The sequence below is a fragment of the Thunnus thynnus genome, chromosome 23 (genome assembly GCF_963924715.1).
Source record: "Thunnus thynnus chromosome 23, fThuThy2.1, whole genome shotgun sequence".
Taxonomy (NCBI): Eukaryota; Metazoa; Chordata; class Actinopteri; order Scombriformes; family Scombridae; genus Thunnus; species Thunnus thynnus.
This window is the reverse complement of record NC_089539.1, coordinates 18,979,827-18,998,846: the sequence shown is the minus strand read 5'-3', so window position 1 is coordinate 18,998,846 and position 19,020 is coordinate 18,979,827. Positions and strand designations below refer to the sequence as shown.

The following is a 19,020-nucleotide window of genomic DNA, read 5'->3' as shown; positions in this document are numbered from 1 at the left end:
CTAGTCTAAACATCCCCCTTCAGAGCCTGCCAAACAATCTGCAGCTGGATTAAATGTATTGTGCAGCTTGCATTTTAAACAAAGCTCTACAAACATTCTTACTAAGCATCACATACTAAGCATGATATTATTTAATTATTCAAAGAAAAAGAAACAAAAGAAACCAGAAAATATTCACATTTAAGAAGCTGGAACAAGTTTTATACAATATCTCCTCTTTTATATTGATCTTGGTTTATGTAAGTGGTAAAAGAAGACGGCAAAAGCATCACTTTGCTGTGCATAGCCAGCTTACATGTTTTCTCTCTCATCAATAATGACTTCAATAATAACAATAAACTTTATTTATATAGCACCTTTCATACAAGGAACGCAGCTCAAAGTGCTTTACAATAAAGAAATTGCATGCACTGAGTGCTTCACATGAAAACAGACATAAAATCAACATAAAAGCACAGAAAGAACGCCATAACTCGTGTAACAAAGGATGGAAAATAAAACATAGAATGCATAGAATGTACAAATTCAATTAAAATACAACATTTTAGAAGAAGCAGCAGAGCATGAGAGCGAAGCAAAGTGCCAAAATGAATTCCTGTATCAGGAAAGTCATAGCTAGTTAAAGGCTATAGTGAAGAGATAAGTTTTTAACTTTCTTTTTAAAGTATTAAGTGAGCCGCCTTCCTTGATATCTATCGGTAGTGTGTTCAGTAGCTTTGGGGTGTAACTGATAAAGGCTTCATCCCCAATTTTCTTTCGGCTGTTGCTGGGAGCCTTCAGTAAACCAGCAGGAGATGATCGCAGTGTTCTTGAAGGCAGATAGTTAATGAGGGAGTTTGTAATGTAGCTTGGTACTTTGTATGTAAGGAGGAGGACCTTTAAATCAATTCTGAATGTTAGAGGAAGCCGGTGCAGAGCAGCTAAAACTGGACTAATGTGCTCTCTCCTCTTGGTTCTGATTAATAGCCGAGCTGCAGACTTTTGAATGAACTGAAGTCTGTCAGTGGTTTTTCCGGGAGGCCAGTACAAAGTGCATTACAGTAATTGAGTCGGCTTGAAATAAAGGCATGAATCAGTTTTTCGGCATCTTTTTGATTTATAAATGGTCGTACTTTAGCTGTGTTTTTTAAGGTGGAAAAATGATGTTTTCGTCACCTTGTTGATGGGACCTGAAGCGGAGATCTAAGATAACAGCCGACTAGTGGGATTTCAGTTTTGTCCTTGTTTAACTTAAAAAAAATTATTGCTCATCAATTTATTTATTGCAAAAAGACAGGTAGTGATGAGTTTACAGCTGCAGCATCATTTGGTTCAGCAGAGATGTAGTTATGTGTCATCTGCGTAACTATGGAAACATACATTGTGCTCTCTAATGATGTCACCAAGTGGCAACATGTACAGTGAGAATAATAATGGTCCAGGGAAGCTCCCTGGTGCAACCCAAAAGCAGTTGTCATGTTTCTCAGACATTTGATGTATGTTTCGAACCAGTTTAACAAACAGTCAGAAAGACCAGACAACTTTTCAAGACGATTGATTAGGATATCACGGACAATCGTATCAAAGGATGCGCTTAGATCTAAGAGGATAAGAATTGAGACCTTAAGTTTCAGTTTAGTAAGAGCAGTTTCGATGCTGTGGTTTGTTCTAAAACCTGACTGAAATTCATCCAGAATATTGTTTTCAATAAGAACAGAGTTTTGTCTAGATGGTCAGTGTGTTACCATCTAGGTTTGGTTTCTTAAGTAAAGGTTTAACAGCAGTTGTTTTGAAGGCATCTAGGAAGATGGCTGTTTGATGAGACATATTTATAATCTTCAGGACATGACTTGAAACACTGTCGAACACCTGCTTAGAAAAACGCTGTAGGTACAGGGTCCATACATGAGGTGGAGGAGTTTTACACCCAGCGACAGTCTTGCAAAGCTCAGTTAATGTAATATAGGTGAATTTTCCCATGGTTACATCATTTTTACAGGATTTGCTGAGATCATCTGTGTTTACATCAGCAGCGTCTTCGATGATGAGATCTAGCAAGCATGAAATTGAAGACAAGCATTGTATCATGCAGTACAGCCAAAGACTCTGGGGTCTGAAAAAACGGGATGCGAAGTAGTCTAATGTGAAAATAGAGGGCTCTAAATCTATATTTACCTTAATGCTGGTTGGAACAAGTGGTCAGCACCATCATCATGGGATAAAATTTCATAAAAGCTATTATTGAGCTTAACCACGCATGTCCTGTAAATGCATCGTCTTCCAGAAAATGTTATGCATCCATATGAGGTTCCAAATAAAGTAACAAAAGAGAAGCAAAATTGCCATCCCAACCCCAAATCTGATCAATAACATAAAGTCTGCTGCATCTTTTGTATGACTCTAACTTTAAGAGAAACAGAGATGCAATGAATGATATTTCTATCCCCTTTTTTGTTACCACCGTCTCAAGCAAAATCCATTGTTGCCTGTAGGATGAGGCAGACAAATTTTCAATAGAGACCATTTTTAGCCGGCAGAGGTAATCAAAATCTCTGCAGGAGGGGGCGATAATGGTCGGAAGTCCTGCAAGAGCACGAGGGGTTGAAAAAGACCCGGTGCAGACCTCTGCTGTAGTTAAAAGAGACTGAGTGCCGTCTTGTCTGTCATCTGTCTGATTCAACTGTCTCTGAGAGCTCCATCAGCAGCCATCATGTCTGCAGACACACTCCTGCACACTTGACAAAATGCCCACTATTGAATCAATCAGGAAGTGCATGTTTACTCTTGACTTCTGTGTTAGGTAATGCCTCCAGAATAACAACAGACAACAGCCACAGTCTCCTCCTGTTCGGTACATATTTTCATATGCTATCTTGTTCCGTCTTGTCGTGTCTCCGCAACGTTTCTGAGTCTTTGAATTTACATGCATGTTATTTGATTGTGATGCTTTCCGCTGTCATCATATCTGTTGTCAGCTCCTAAGTCCACTAGCTGCCTGCACATGTCTTTTAAGATTTAATTATAAACTGTAAAACCCTACCAGCCACAGAACCAAGCTTAATTAAAGTTTGGTTAGTAATTGCCCATTGGAGGATTTGAGGTGATAATAAAGTGAGAGAGCGAAAATGACTTTTGTCTGTCCCTGTTTCTTGCGCCTCACCTCCCTCTTTTTCTTTTCTTTTTTTTCTCTCTCAGGCGTTGTTGTGCTTCAGCCTTCTGCCTCCATCCAGAGAAAGATAGTGCAAGACTGTAAATCCACACTTAATCAGCACCGGGATGGAAAACAGAGTCTTATCTGTCAACAGCAGAGCATGCCTACTGCTTTATAAAGGAAATGTTGTTTTTTTTTTATTGAAAATACAAGACTTCAGCTCTAATGGTTTTCGTTTTTTCAAATACTTTGAACTGGACACTGCAGGGCATCAGTGCCATTTGGACTTAGTTTTACTGTTGAGCAGCCATCCAAGTGAAGTAAGTGGAAAAATGCTCAGGCAGAATGTGGGGAGCTAATGAGGTATGTCTGGGCATTGGAAACAGAGAGTGCACATGGTTGCTCCAGTGCTTCTACAGCCTTAAGAACCGTACCCACCAGATAGCTTAAGCTTTCTCAGGACGCTGTCTATCACAGGGTGCAGCAGCAGGCTTTGCTTTTTTTGGAGCTGACATGAAAAATTTGAGACAAGTTTTTGAAACTTTGGAGAAACTTGTTGGATGCAAATTTAAGAGGTTGAATATAGAAGACACAAGCATCAGTAGAAACGCAGAGAACTTTCCTGCTGAATCAATGACAAGGTAAAGGCTCCTTAAATCGTGATTAGATGGAGATTCTAATCGATTAGTTGTTGACAGGATGGCGTAAACTGTTAAGTAGATGCTCTGAAGTGTGTGTGGAATCCGCCCTCACCCTGGTGTTGTTCCTCTCGGCTTTGAGTTCAGAGATCTCCTCCTCCTTCTCCAGCAGCTGCTCCCTGCAGGCGTTCAGCTCCTTGGTCAATGCAGCAAATTCCTGAGCAACAACAAAAAAAAAAAGGAGAGAAAGGATGGGGTCAGCATCACACAATATTCTGCAACAGCCTTCCATGTTGTAAGGTACAGTGATGCAATAAAACATAAAGTAGCAAGAATGGTTAGATAGTAGCTGACTGTAAGAACTGAACAATGAAAATATATCAAAGAAGGAATCGTCAGCCTTTAAGTCCAGGTCAAAAATGATTCCAGATAATATTGGACTCCCTTCTGGCAAACATTTAAAATGTGAAAAACCTTTCAAACTACAGCTAATTTGATATTGTACTAAGAATAGGGCGGTCTTGCTACTACATCTGGGTAAAAAGGTTCAATCCATCGGACAATAGGGGGGAAAGGATTGGATGCACTAATGGTAATCTGTGGATAAAAGAGGATTGGCTCTATACAGTGGTGCGGGCGCGGTGCCAGTCGTAGTGGGTTTACACCTACTGACTGACGGCACATGGGAGGGATGAGAGGACGGTGCTTTTCTACTAGCTGTAGAGTCCTACTATAAACCGACCATGACGCTATGAGCTGAGAGGAGAGACATTTTTTTTTTTAGGGGAGGAGGAGAAGAATAGGAAGAAGACAAAGGAGAATGAGTAGGAGGAGCAGAGAAGAAGAAGAAAGAGGAGGAAGAAAAGAAGACTTAAAATCTTTTCTGTTTCCAGAGCAGCTCAGCTCTATTTAGGCACTATTCAGCACTAGCACAGTAGTAGCACTAGTAAAATGTAGCTTAGAGGTTACAAAGAGCAGAAACTAAAGGGCTGTGGCCTCTGTTATGAATGGGGGTTTGCCTAGAATAGTAAAATACCTACAGACAAAGGAATGCAAACTTCTGCTTAATATCTCAGTCAAGTCCAAAACATACAGTTCCAGCCTGCTGCTGCAATGCTTTGGTCTCTTCTGCCAGACCAACAGCTATGCTCTCTGTTTGTCTCAGTCTATTTTTCTGCAGATGGATACTGACAAAAGAATTTAAATACGCCTGAACTACATTTATACAGCAATTACAGCCTGATCACCCTGCCGGTCCCTCTCCCAAACCACAAAAACCAGTCTTCCGGCACTCTTGTTTCACTCTGGAATATTTGTGTTTTATGACAACACTGTAATGTTTTGGATAAATAACCATCAGAGGAGGAGAGGCTGCCTGTCACACAGGAGGGCTTCAAACCTTTGTCCCTGTCATCCTGGTCTAAATTAAGCAAAGACTGAACAGACGTGTCTTCGTACGTGCCTGACGTGACCCACTCCAAAGACATGACTGTCTCCGTTGTGACTCCTGAGTGACAGGAGGGGTTGTGTTACATTTTAATGTCCAATGGGTTGACGTGACGCAATAACCAGCATGCTATATGTTTGATTACATACAATAACCTGAATCTCAGTAGCCAAGGGTTGCAGCGTATATTGATTTTGGTCAATGCAGAAGCAGTAGCACGAGAAACCATTATGAAATCTTAAAATTAACTAAAATAATAAGATTGATTAACACAACAGATTCCACTGATTAATGTTATTGTTTAGAACTGAAACAATAAGTAGATTCATTGGTAAACTGATTGACAAACAGTTAATTGTCAACAACTTTAATAGTTTGTTTAATGTAAGTTGTTTGTCAGGAAAAAATGCCAAAGATCTGCTGGTTCCGGCTTATTAATGTCAGGATTTTCTGCTTTTCTCTAATATTATTTTATTATTAATTTGATATTTGTGGGTTTGGTTCAGACCAACCAAATAAGTAATTAAAATAATTCATGTTCACTATTTTTTGACTGACAAAAGAAATTAATACTAAGACTAATCAGTAATGAAGAAAGTCATTCATTACAGCCGTATTAGTGTCACTTTATTAATATAGTACTTGTCATAACAACGTTACAAACTGTCTGCTTCACATGAAAAAATAAAGTTATAAAAATAATGAATCCTCAGAAGCCGTCAGTTAAATAGAGCTATTGTAGTGATCTGTCTGTCTGACACTGTAATTCAGAATCTGTGCCACATCTGCCCTTCAGGAGACATAGACAATCACTCTGTGTTACAGACAAACTCCAGGGAGTGTGACAATATTGTGTCTCATAGCTACAGCGGCGAAACAAATCCTTATAGACCTTATAGAGCAACAAATCCTCTGCACAAAGAAACCATACTGCTAACTCACGCTGTGTTATGAGTGAAGGCTTTGAAAAGATTTTAAGTAATTTACAACAAGCAGTGCAGCTAGGTGAAGTAAGACGGCCTCTCCAGTCTGTTACAATATGGGATGAATAGTGTGAAATCCCAGAGTTGCAGGCTTCGGTCATGCTCGTCTCAGATCTTTACAAGGACCTGAACTCCTGTAAGTAATAGTGGGACAACCAATCCATCTGCAATATTCAGGATCAGAGGCTTTGGGATCATGCAAAATCTTTCAATCCAATTAATTTCTAAGTGGATTGCTGCAGGCTGCTGTTGCAACTTTCCACTTGGAGTGGCAGGAGGGTGTGAATGCAGGTTTTAAAATATGGAAACCCAGAGCAGCCATAATGGCTCTTAATGTTTCCTGCCGGTTACCTCGGGATCATAACTAAATCATCACATCTGTGTTTGCATGATCAAAACTTAATTATCTCATAATTAATTAACATTTTGTAGTGCTCATGCTTTATTAGATACACATTTACAATCTAAATCAATCCGCACAGCCCTGCAAAAAGTGAAGATTGCAGACAGATGTTGATTTAACTATGTGGCAATTTTTATGGCTGTTAGTGGTGGAGTTGGACTGCATTATTATAGTTTTTCTAATGCTCTGTCCAATCCATTTTGATGATTTTACTTTATAATGTCATCAAATACTGATGAAAAATTCATAATTCTATATAGCAAACTTGCTTTTAAAGATTGTGATGTTTTTTTTTCCTTTCCTTAGCCGACAAGGATCTTTCAATGTGGCCCCTTTATCAAAATATGATTTTCATCTTTGTCCGACACTGACAAAATACAACCTGATGTGTTCAACAGCTGTGGTCTATCCTTGTGATTTTATTCAATTCTGTAAGGCAACTTGAGCAACAACAGTAGGGCAATCAAGTTGGAATCTTTGTGGTGAATCTTTAAAATCAGGATTTTGTTAAAAAGTGAACATTTGTTTGACTTTTTGTCTCAATGCAGTGACAATATTTCCACTAATTTCCAATCCAAAATCGCATAAAGTCTGTATCAAAGTGTTGGAAAACATCAGGGAAAAACACTGGGGGAAAGGTGTGATAAATATTTTTATTTAACTGGGTAAAGCTGTCAAATGACTGTAATATGCCACTTGAGACCACACAGACAAAACCAAGCATTTGGTCCCGACTTCTCTGACAGGAAACACCAATGAAAACCTGATTGCGGTTGGTCCGCAAAAGTCAAGAAACCAAAGGTTAAACTGTCAGGACAAATGTGTCTGTAAAGGCCTGTAGAGTTAACATCTGGATTATCTACAAAGGAGGACCAGGTCAACTGTTGAGGACCCAGCTGGTGCCATGGCAACAAAAGATAGTGGAAAAAAAAGTGTTGGCGTGGTAACCAAGTCATCTCAATCAAGAGTTGACCTACAATGGGCCACAACTGATTGAAGACAGAAAAAACTTTACATATGCAGTTTGTAAGATAATAAGGGCTATTTCATTAGTATTTGTTTTAGATTAGATTACATTTAAATCATTCCCAATGCAAGATTATATCTGTATATTGCTATATATTTAAATTATTATGAGGTTACCACACTAACATTAAAATTACATTTCTTGAAACCTTTTATTATTTTCCTGCTAAAATCATCCAAATTCCCCACAGTGATCATTACGCTTTCATTCTATCCTAAATTATCATGGGAATAATATGTAAATGAAGCCTTTCAGTCATTAAAGTATGCAGTTCTTCTTTGCCTCACTGCATTTTACAAACTTGGTGTGTGCTTTAGGTCAGGCACAAAAAAAGAAGCTTAGAGCTCAAAATCTCTCTCCCAGAGGAATGTAGTTAATCACCCCCTCTTAAGAAAAAAGCCCTTCTGCAAATTGCACCATTTGCTTTAATGCTAGTGAGACCCAACAATCCCTTGGTTGTGCCCCAACAGTGCTGGTAGGCTTCAACTTCCTCAGGATCTGACTATAGTATAGACTACTCTCTCTGCAGCTTCCTCTTTAAACCAGCTGTCTCACAGCAATCATTTCTCTTAAAACCAAATTAAAGAAAAGGCTGTGACCTCAGGGGCGAAGAGATGTTTTTAAGACTGGCTTCCTCAAGGCTACACTGTCAGGACCTTGATAGATTATAAGCTCCACTGAAACAACATTTCACATAGTTAAATTCCTGCCCTTAGTGGAATGATCTTTCCATCGCACAGAAAACCAGTAACGGATGAACAGTGAAAAGACTTCTCCATCAGAATTAAACTGATGTTGGTATTTGTGGCACCGAGAGTAAGGTTTCAGTTCATTTAACAACAATAAAACTAGCATGCACTTTAATTAACTTCACCGTGTTCTATCATCTAGTCATGTCTCAGGCCAAATGTGGTACATACAAACACAAGCATACACACATGGGCTGGCAGGGAGTATATAGCTTTAAAATAATCAAAGGGTGTGCTCAGACAAGTACCAAACAAGATGTAATAAAGCTTTAAGAAGTAACCAGATAATGAGTGCTAATAGCAGCTTTCTGGTTAAAAAAAATAACACAAAAGACTGTGATTAAGTCAAAAAAGGAAGGAAATGTAAGGAAATGTATTTCTATTTCATGGAATAGTTCGATATTTGGCTTTCTCTCTGGGGGTTAGCTTAGCCTAGCAAAAATAAGCTAAAAAAAGTCTGCCTACCAGCCACTCTAAAGCTAATAAATGCAACAATACAATGTCTGTTATCTTTTTTTGTTTAATCCATGCGCATTATTGTAATAAAAAACAACAATTTATGTTTTTTAACTTAGAAAAGAGTCTTGCTTGCTGGTTCCCCACTTCCAGTGTTTATGGTAAGCTAAGCTACTGCGCTCCCAGACATGACGGCAGTATTGCACATCTGGATAAACAATCATGTTCTTACATCACGGCCTTGCAGTATAGTTTAAATGCTCTACTGTGATTGAACTGTTAGCTGATGCATTACAATTTAGCCAAGACAATTTCTTAGTTTTTACCTGCAAATAGTATGAAATATACTGTATTCTGACAGAAAATTATATTAAAAGTTAATCAAACAATAATACATTCTAGAAAAGACTCATTTTTATAAAACTAAGAGTGGTCCTTTCCTTTAATTTTCCAAAAAAATGTTTCTGTAAACTTATATGTGACTTAATATGACACTGTGCTTGTTTGCATGTCTATTACTCTGACATACTGCATCTACAAATTACTGGCAACGCCTGTAACATGTAGACAACCACCAGTATCAACATAATAGAAACCATATGAGGTGTAACATAAACCACAGAGCTGCTTATACGCTGGCCACACTGAATTATTCACAGCATTGAAAATGCAGCAAATGGGAGTTTTTATTTCCATTCAATGATATTTATTTTGCTCTATCGCTCAAGGAAAACACAACCTGGTGATTTTTTTATTCCCAGGAAACACTGCCTCCGAGGCACTGCTCTCATAAATAACCTGAAAATGGGATGGTAGGGCGGAAAGAGAGAGAAGCGAATGGCCAAACGCGTTGTGGTGGAAATATGATTCAGTGAGCAGAGAGACACAGAGAAAAGTACCAGCACATAAATAAAAAAAAGGTGAGGATGCACATGCTGGGCTTGCGTGACAGAGCATCTTCAGCACATCAGGTGGACAAGAGGACTTTCACCTCTGCAAGCCAAGCAGAGATAGAGGATGATTTACAGTATACACACTCACACACACAGTGCACTGTTGGGGGCTCGGGGACATTTGAAATCTCCCTCAGGCGAAGAGATGACAGTAATGCTGACATTCCTGGATGCTGCCAACTGCTGCCCAGCTGTGAACAGCAGCAGAGTTTCCTAACAATAGTAGATCTGCGTTTTTATGATAATTAGGAGGTTTTGATTGCTGTGTCGACTGTTAAATAGGAAAGAAAAAGGAGCATCTGCATAGTTGGCTGAATAGTGTACACAAGCTCTTTAAGGGTTTGTCTGCATTTTCATTCAAAATGTTACACAAGGTCATTTCAGCAGTGGCCAGTTTTGATGAAGTGTTACTGCTTTGTTTTATAGCCCATTCAAACAGCTGGGAAGTATAAAATTCCACTTGGATGAACTAAGGTTTTGCTCCAAGCCTCTCTCTCTAGCACTATTTTACCCATGACCTGCTGGACAACTATCCCCCCACCTCCCTCTTTTTCCCCACTTCTCATTACCAGGGCAAACTGCCTAGCAAGGCAATATGTCAGGTAGAGTGTGTGTGTGTGTATATGTGTGTGAGTATGTCTGGAAGGTGAACTCTAAATGAAATGGTGGACAAGACTTACTCCCTGAGTGGGCTGACTGTCAGCCAAAATTACAGCAGCAGCTCCATCTTTTTTTTTTTTTTTTTTTTTTTTTTAAATAGAGGTGTGTTTCTGCAGGAGAGTCATGCTTCCAGGCTAAAAACAAAACCCGCCAATTGCACATTACTCTCAGGAGAGACTGAGAAATGGTGGTGTGATTGACGGCGTGATGATTCACCGAGTGAAACACGGAGCGCAGCTAGAAAAAAAAAAACTGCCATTCATGTGACGACACTACCTCCATCTCCTGCAGCCCAGCTAAGATAAGAAATATAATATGAAATTAGGCAAATGAAACTGAAAAGAAGTAAATACGACTTTACTGTATAACCTCTAAACTTTCATGGCAAGAAGCTCTCAAACTGTAAAAAGGAGCTGCTTGTGAATGCATCGTGACTCTAATTTGGTGCACTGGAAAAAACACTCCTGGAAAGTACCAGACGATGAGCAATGATCCACAAACAATATTCTGTTTGTGATATTTGTGCTTTCTCAATTATTACATCTGAGTTCCAGAGACGCTTCACTGTAGGTCTTAAATATTTGATAAACAGCGTTATATTTACAATGTGAGACCAAAGAGAGGACATGGACAGAGGGTGCTGGTGAATAAATGATGAGATGAGCCTCCTGCTATCAATGTTGCTTTTCTCACGGTTAACAAAATGTCGACGCTGCACTAAAGCAGACTTATGTCACTGTAATCAAATTTACACATTCAAATAAGTTAATGGAAACCTACAGCCTTGTAATTACACTGTATTTTGTCAGGGCTAGGGTACAGTAAATATGGGAAGATGACTAAGCTGCAAAAGACTTTTTTTTAACTTAAGTATCCAATTTCTTTCCATTTTCAGATTATTCTATATTTTCCCTGTACTTTTTTCTTCTATGTACCATGCTCTACTGTAGGTATCAGGGGGTGGAGGTATGTTTTAATTCCTCTGAGCATTTGAAGGCTGGGACAATGTTGTGAGTATGTCTTTTCAAAAAAATCCCCCACAAATGTAAGTATCCAATCCTTTCCAAAGATTTCTAAACTTATCTGCATTGAACAGCCTCTGAAACAGCATTTAAACCATCCATTTGATGACGGTATGGAAAATAATATTGAGTATAAAGCTGATAGATGACAACAAGCAGGAACAGCTAGCTCATAAGTAAATAAAATAAAGAAACAGGACACTGAAACTCAACACTGAAAAGCATATCCTGACATTTTCAGGTATTTTATTTAGCTTCTAAGCAGGTTTCATATATTTTTTTACAAACTGACAAACTATCTGAAGCTGAGGCACCTCCATCATATCAGACACAACAGCAACTCTGAGCGGTCCACTCAGGACCAGTGCCAGCTGGATTCCTGGCCCACATCTTGCTGATAGAGAAGGATCGGTCACAGAGACTTTAGTTCCGACATCAAGGAGCCAGGGAGACCATGAGGAACAGACTCTGCGCATGAGTTTCAGCTCAGCCAGCAGGCTCGTTTCTTTCAGCTTTAAATATTCAAGAAGGTTATCCGTGCTGATCGAGCATCTCCTCTTCTTCGTGGCGACATGCCGGTGAGTTGAAGGTGGGTGACGAATGTTACAACAGCAGCAAGCACGCTCCTATCGATGAGGCCTCTCCAGGAACTGTGCGGTTATCTTTCATCTGTGTCAAAATAACACACAAGGACACCCACCGACTCAACTGACAATCAAACCCAGCTGTCATACAGTCCCATAATACCTGCAGAACCTATGTGAGAACCTCAAAGGCATGAATATTCCAATATTTGTGGGCCCACTCATCTTGTTATTCTCTGAAGAGAAACTGGCAGGTTGTAAAGCCATCACAACTTCAAAGAGCAGCTCAAACTGAAGAGTATACAGTAGAATGATTCAATGTACACACAGAGGAGCCGTAGGGGGGGAAATTGTAAAAGCATCAATGCAGATTGCATTTTTATTGCTCTCCCAACATAAGAAACACAATACAACCTAATAAAGCAATATGTCTGTCTGATTTTATATCTCTTTGTACATGTCCTCTAAAAAAAAATCCACATAAAATCTAACGACATTTCCTAGAGGTGGATCGTTTATGCATAATGAACCTTGCAGAAATTAATCATTCACAATTAACCATTAACTCAGAGTGAGCCAGCCATGAACAACGTGAAACCACTAAATTCTCACGGTTGAATAATGCATTGATTTTATTCAGCTTGATTGCCTGTGATTATTTTTGGAATTAGACAATCAAACAGTCTGACAAATGAGCTAAAAGAGACAAAAGGGCAAGTGGAATAAACAAACAAGTGCCAATTTCTTGAAAAAGGACAATGAGTGGTTGTGTTCTTGCTGACATTGCGTGACATTGTTGTGATGTGATATCAGGACAGTGTCGGACTGGTCACTGCACTGATGCCTTTAATGGGACTAGGGGTAAAAAAAAACCCCAGCAGAATAAAAAACAGGTGCTTGCAGATGCGAGAGGATTATTTCATGTACAAGGGATGAAAAAAAAGGGAAATGAAACGTTAGGCGTGTTTGTGTGAATAGATGTGTGTATGTGAAAAAGAGTGTGATGGTGGTTGAGGGTAGGAGGGGTGTGATTTACAATAACCTTTAGCTGGCGAGGTAAGAGGGGTCGTCTCTATGCTGTAAAGGCCCCTTCAGGCCAAGTCATAAATCTGAAAGTGGAAATTACAGCCTGGCAATTTACTGCCCTCTGAGCACCTAATAACTAATTTTGATCCCTTTGAACTCCCGTATGAGGACCTGCCACACCTTAACAGCCTTACATCAGCCATAGCCGACAACCTCCAACCACCAAAATCCAAGACAATGAAAGCAGTGCAGGATTTATCGAATTGTGTCTCTTCAAAAGGGACGTATGAGGATTAGTCTCACCACAAATACTAGGATAGAAGAGTTATGAAAAATAGCTTGTATCTTGTTTACTTGTATGTACCAGATATAAAAGTTGTTCATTTTCTGCAGACAATGTTTGATGGCTTGCAGTTGGAGTACTTTCAAAGTTCGAATGGGCATAAAGCACTTTAATCATCAGCACAAATGGTGAGCAACCACATTTGAAAATATCTATTTCTTTGATTAAAAAAAATTTACAAGAGTCAGTGCAAAAAATGTAATCACTGAGCTTAATATTCTTTTGCAAGTGACACCAACGGCAAGCTGAATCTTATGATTATGGTTCGTAGAAACCTGATAAACATTCAGCAGTTTAAATCAGTTCACTATAAGATTCTGGTCTGATAATCAGATATATTCAGCAACTTTAGCGCAGTGTTGTGTTCTGCAATTTGCTCCAGCTCTGACTCGCCCCTCTGACTAGCTACCTCCATAGCAACAGTGGCCCAGAGGATCATGGGTAGCATAGTATTTAGAGAGTTATATGAGAGGATCGATACCGCTCTCATGTCTTTACAGTAAATATGACGCCAGCACCAGCAGTCTGTTAGCTTAGCTTAGTTTAGCACAATACTGGAAACAGGGGGAAACACCAAAGTCTGAAGTTAACCAAATCTGCCCACTAGCATCCCTAAAGTTCATTAATTATAATGATACAGCATATTTTTAAGCTGTTTAACTTGTACAAAAACTAAAGAGTTAAAATGACTCCAAGCTTAACTCACTGGCTGCTGCAGCTCCTTCATAATTATTAATTAATGGACAAATATGAGAGTGGTATCCATCATTTTATCATACTCAGCAAGAAAGCACCAGCACATTTCCTTTAACGTAGACTTCTGGCCTCAACATCATATCTGCCATGGTCAAGACTGAATGGAAAAACACATTATTGCCTCTTCTGTTTTTTCTCTATATTTTAACAGCTGCTCTCTCTTTCGAGTTTTATCATTTGTGCCCTGAAAAAAGTCTTCTCAATCACATTTTTTCTGCATCCACAGCAGCTCATCAACATGTTCTTTATCTGTGTTTTATCTAAATGTAAATACAGTCTGTCCCACAGGTGAGGGGATACCTAGCAAAGCAGTGAACATCCCTGCGTTGTCTGAAATGAATAATAATTCAAATATTATACTTGGGAGAGACCAAATAATACATCCTCTAATCATTTTAGATAGTACACCTCAATCTCCTGGTTTCTAAGGCACAGAACCAATAGGAATAACTGCTACAGTCTGATGTACTGTGGACAATGAACAAAAAGTGCTGTCAGCACTGAGGAGACAGAAGCTCCGCATAAGAGATCCACCTGGCCTTGTGTGTGTGTGTGTGTGTAAGTGCAAGGTCAAGGTCAAGAAGCAACGAACCTCATCTCCAGATGGATTATTTAGCTTTCATCGGGGGAAATGAGAGTGAGGCTATGAAAGAAAGTATCCCAAAGAGATCTCCAATATATGTGCTCTCAGCTTGACACATTCAGCTCCAGTATATGGTACAATGATAAATTGATGGCACTGCAATGCATGGTGATACTGTGCCCATATTAAAAAGGTCAGGGAGGGTGGGGGGGGGTGGGAGTCTGTTTTATTACCCGATGAGAATGCCTACTCTCTGTTTTCCACATGTAATGTTCTGCCACACTCTTCTCATTTGGTCGCAGTAATGTCGGGCATCCAGGCAGCAACGAAGCTGCATATCGCTGTGAAACACCCAAACAAGCATGGCCGGAAATGTCAGGCCATCCATCATCTATTACCCATGGAGAGCAGAACGCAGCAAAGGGGATATATAGTCCATACTGTCTTGTTGGGTTTTTTTTTGTTTTTGTTTTTTTCCAGGGACACAACAGCTGCAAGCTGGATCTTGGTTGATGTGTTGTGACTGACATTCACCTTGTACAGCAGGAGATGATTCCCATGGCTGATGACGCAGTGTCCTCTTCCTTTAGCTATAGCTGAGAAATAGTATTACTGTTTCTTCTAGGTTTCTGTTTCTGCAAGTGATGATTATTATCATTATATATTAACTCCTTGTACCCTAGGCTAGGTCTTTATTTATAGGCTCATGACAAATACTACACTACGAATCTTTTTAGTCCACTCAGAAAGGCCATAATTTGATATATGAGACGTACTATACAGTATAAAATCTTCACACAATTTGAAATTATTTAGGCTTTTGTCCATATCTTCAAATGTTTCCAACACATGGCAAACATCTGCAGATGAATAAATAAAGGCACAGCCGTGTTCTACAGCACAAAACACCTGAAAAAACACCGCAACGGTAGATGAATGGACAGAGCAGAGATGAAAGCCACAGAACACGAGCCTCAGTGTATTATTGTAAATCAAAGTCCGGTTCCCAGATAAACGTGGCAATTTTAGTTAGGCTGATAACCAACTGAGCAACAGAGCTGCTTGGTTGTAGGCGAGATGCCACATTTGGAAAATTCATCACACAAGTGGTGGGATTTGCAAAGATTACAGTGGGGAGAGGGTGGGCTTTGGAGCATTGATGATTCAATCCCTGTCCATGCAGATAACCATGATAAACAAAACACCCTCTGTGCATCAAAGGAGGTCACCGTCTAATGTCCTTATATGAAAAAAAAAAAAGATTTGTAAAATCAGGAAAAAGTTGAAGCTGGTTCAAGAGGAATATGACAGAAAACCACTGGCATACAGAAGCTGCATATAAATACAGAGCTACATCTTGAGAGTAGTCAAAGAGAAGAGATTCCCTCTCAATCTACTAGATTTGGCACCAAATTCAACAGATATGAAATAGGTTGTCCTCTCGTGACCCCCTTCACATTTCCCTCTCCTCTTCTACTTTGTGGCGCGGGAGTTTCGTCTAAAATGGAGATTGAAAAGTGATCTCAGATCCTCGGGGAGTTCTGAACCCGGTGGCCTAAACCTCACTGTCGTTTATCGCAGAACCTTGAAAGGAAAGCACTCTGAAACCCTGATATTAAATTGAAAAATTCTTAAGGCACAGGAGGGTAAAGGTATGCTGCACTAGAAGAAGACAAGATAAAAAATATATCTGAGAAAGTACTGGACAGAGATAGAAAAACTTTTGAGGAAAACTGGTGCAATGTCTTGATTTTCTTGTTTATCCCACCAAACCATACTATTTTTCTTTGTATTATTACAATGTCTCTATAATTTTAAAGGGCTATTTGCTTTGTATTTACACAAGTTACTATTTTATGGCTCCAAAGAGAACATAACATTTTCTAGTCGCATCTCAAACCATCAAGGTGATCATATAATCTCTGTAAAACATTGTGTGTGGTGTAGCGAGCTATTTAGCCCAGGACACGGCATTAAAGCTAAATGGCTTGTAAATATAAAATGGCATGAATTAACAACTATTGTCTCTGTATTTTGAGCCTGAGGATGGCATTTTAGAGCAGCAGAGTGAGCAGCCCACAGGGAGAGATTATAGTACTTGCATCACTGCTATTTCACTCTACTGTATGATGCACATTAACTGCTCTAAAGGATCAGTCCACCCAAATAAAAAAAAAACTAACTAAGCTCCATATTTTCTCACTTACATCTGGTGATATGTGAAGACTTTTTAAGATATCTATCTGTAAATTTTTGGTAGGTGTGGCGCTCACAGCCTTGAAAGATAACATTTCAAAAGCAACGTCACTTCCCAAAAACGAATGTCTCGGTTTCTCTAGATAATCCGCAGACGTCACTGTGATCAGTTTTCATTGGAACATCTTTCTACATCATTGATTTTACTTCTACTGGTCGGCTCAGGTTCAGCCCTCTCAAACCGTGTTGAGAGCTGAGATGTATCAACATTTTTTTGACCCCATCACTTGTTTCGACAGTCGTGATTTCTGACTACTGTGCCCCTAGAAAACTAACAAGCCGGAAAGTGTGTTGTGCTACGATGACATCCACCAACTGTGAGCTGTTGTGTCATTAGGGGAATAACTGCATATCTAAAAGTTAAACATTAAATATAGTTATGTTGCCTTCTTCTTTATGTAGTGGTTATGAGATATGTACAATAAAACAATGAAAACAGGATAAACCAACCCTTTAAAAACTTATCAAGAACATACTTTCGCAGTGAAAGTGATTGAAAAAAAGGTGAGGATTTACTGCACATCATACTGTATTGAGCTGCACTAATAGAGACATCTCAGATATACAAAGCTCATAAGGCACAGTACTGTATGTCTGGGGAATGGGAGAACTATGGTCAGATGTCTTAAGAGGGCTGGTGCCTTTAAGGTCATCATTAAAACCATCTGATATTAAGCTTTGTCTCCTTTCTTGTCTTCTCCAGTCATCTGAGCCGTCTTTGTGAAGACGGTGTTATCGCTCTCCTCCAGCCCTCACTCCTGCGCAGTCCTGTGGACACTTAGCTATGTGGAGGATCACAGGGTTCCTACATGAATTATATGGACTCGAATGAAAATCACAGTCGTGGACGTGAGGTGAGATGGTATCCGAGGCTCCCCGTGGGCTCTCGATGATGCACAGTATGTCAGGTTGGTTTCAAAAACAGATTCAGAAATAGCCATTCATATCATCACCAAACCTTGCTAAATACTCCTGCATCATCCATGCTGGGTTGTAGCTTGGCTTTTAAAGGTCAAACCGCTTGCGATAAGAAGGTTTTCATGTCATACAGCTACTCTTTATAAATCAATAAAGCCAGAATTTCATGGAAAAAGATACCTCAATGTATATTTAATAACATATTCACTTGGACAGACAAGTATGTACATACTCGATTGTCGGGTGAAGATAACAAGAGAAGACACGCTGAGTATTTTCTCCCCTTTCTCTCTGCAGGTAAACACTGAAAGTCAAATGGCCTCTGGCGCTATTCAAAATGAATTAGTGTTGTAGGCGTGGTGCTGTGAATCTCTGGCATTTTATAAAAGGTCTGGAGCACGAAAGAGACCACCTGAGAGTCAGCGTGCATTCAGGAAACAGCGTTCGGAGTGCGCACACTGATCAAAACAATTCTCTCTCTTTTATATGAATGAACAAGTGTTTTGTCCGTTTAAAGTTCACATAAATGCGAGACTCAGGCTGCATGTTTACAAGACAGATCAAGTTTATGATCGGTTCCCGTTTTCTTGCAATGTGTTGCGTGTGTGTGAGCGTCTAGTCAGGCAGGAATCACATACATGAACACAGTCCGAGGGAGAAAGGGATGATGATGCTGTCTGCTGGCAGGCAGACAGAGGTATTGAGATAAGGAAACATGGATGGACCTGCAGGGATGGGAAATGCAACACAAACAACCTGCAGGTGATGAACATGCAGTCCTGACTGCATGCGTCAACTCTTGCAATGATTCAACCGTGCGATCAGTTTTCTGGTTAGGGTGATAAAACAGCTGTGATTGGTTTCCAGCAGGAGATAATGATAAGAGACAATAGTTTTGTAGAATTTAAAAAATAGTTGTTGTTGGTGAGGCAGCTCTCCTTTGCCTGGCCTGGACTGGACTGATTGTACGGGCTGGAGAAAGATGATTGGAAGTACACACACGCACAATCACATCATGGTCACTTCTGGGGACATTACATAGACTTACATTCATTTCCTGGAGACTTAACCTAACCTCTAACCATA

At 39.6% G+C, this 19,020-nt stretch overlaps 1 protein-coding gene across 9 annotated transcripts in view; it reads right to left on the bottom strand.

Moving 5' to 3' along the window:
- ppfia2 (PTPRF interacting protein alpha 2) overlaps nucleotides 1–19,020 on the bottom strand; it is a 158,460-nt gene that overhangs the window by 43,350 nt on the left and 96,090 nt on the right. For all 9 annotated transcript variants that reach the window (XM_067581070.1, XM_067581071.1, XM_067581074.1 and 6 more), the window contains one exon: nucleotides 3,884–3,985. In XM_067581070.1, the coding sequence (XP_067437171.1) occupies nucleotides 3,884–3,985 (102 nt within the window). The remainder of the gene's footprint in view (nucleotides 1–3,883; nucleotides 3,986–19,020) is intronic.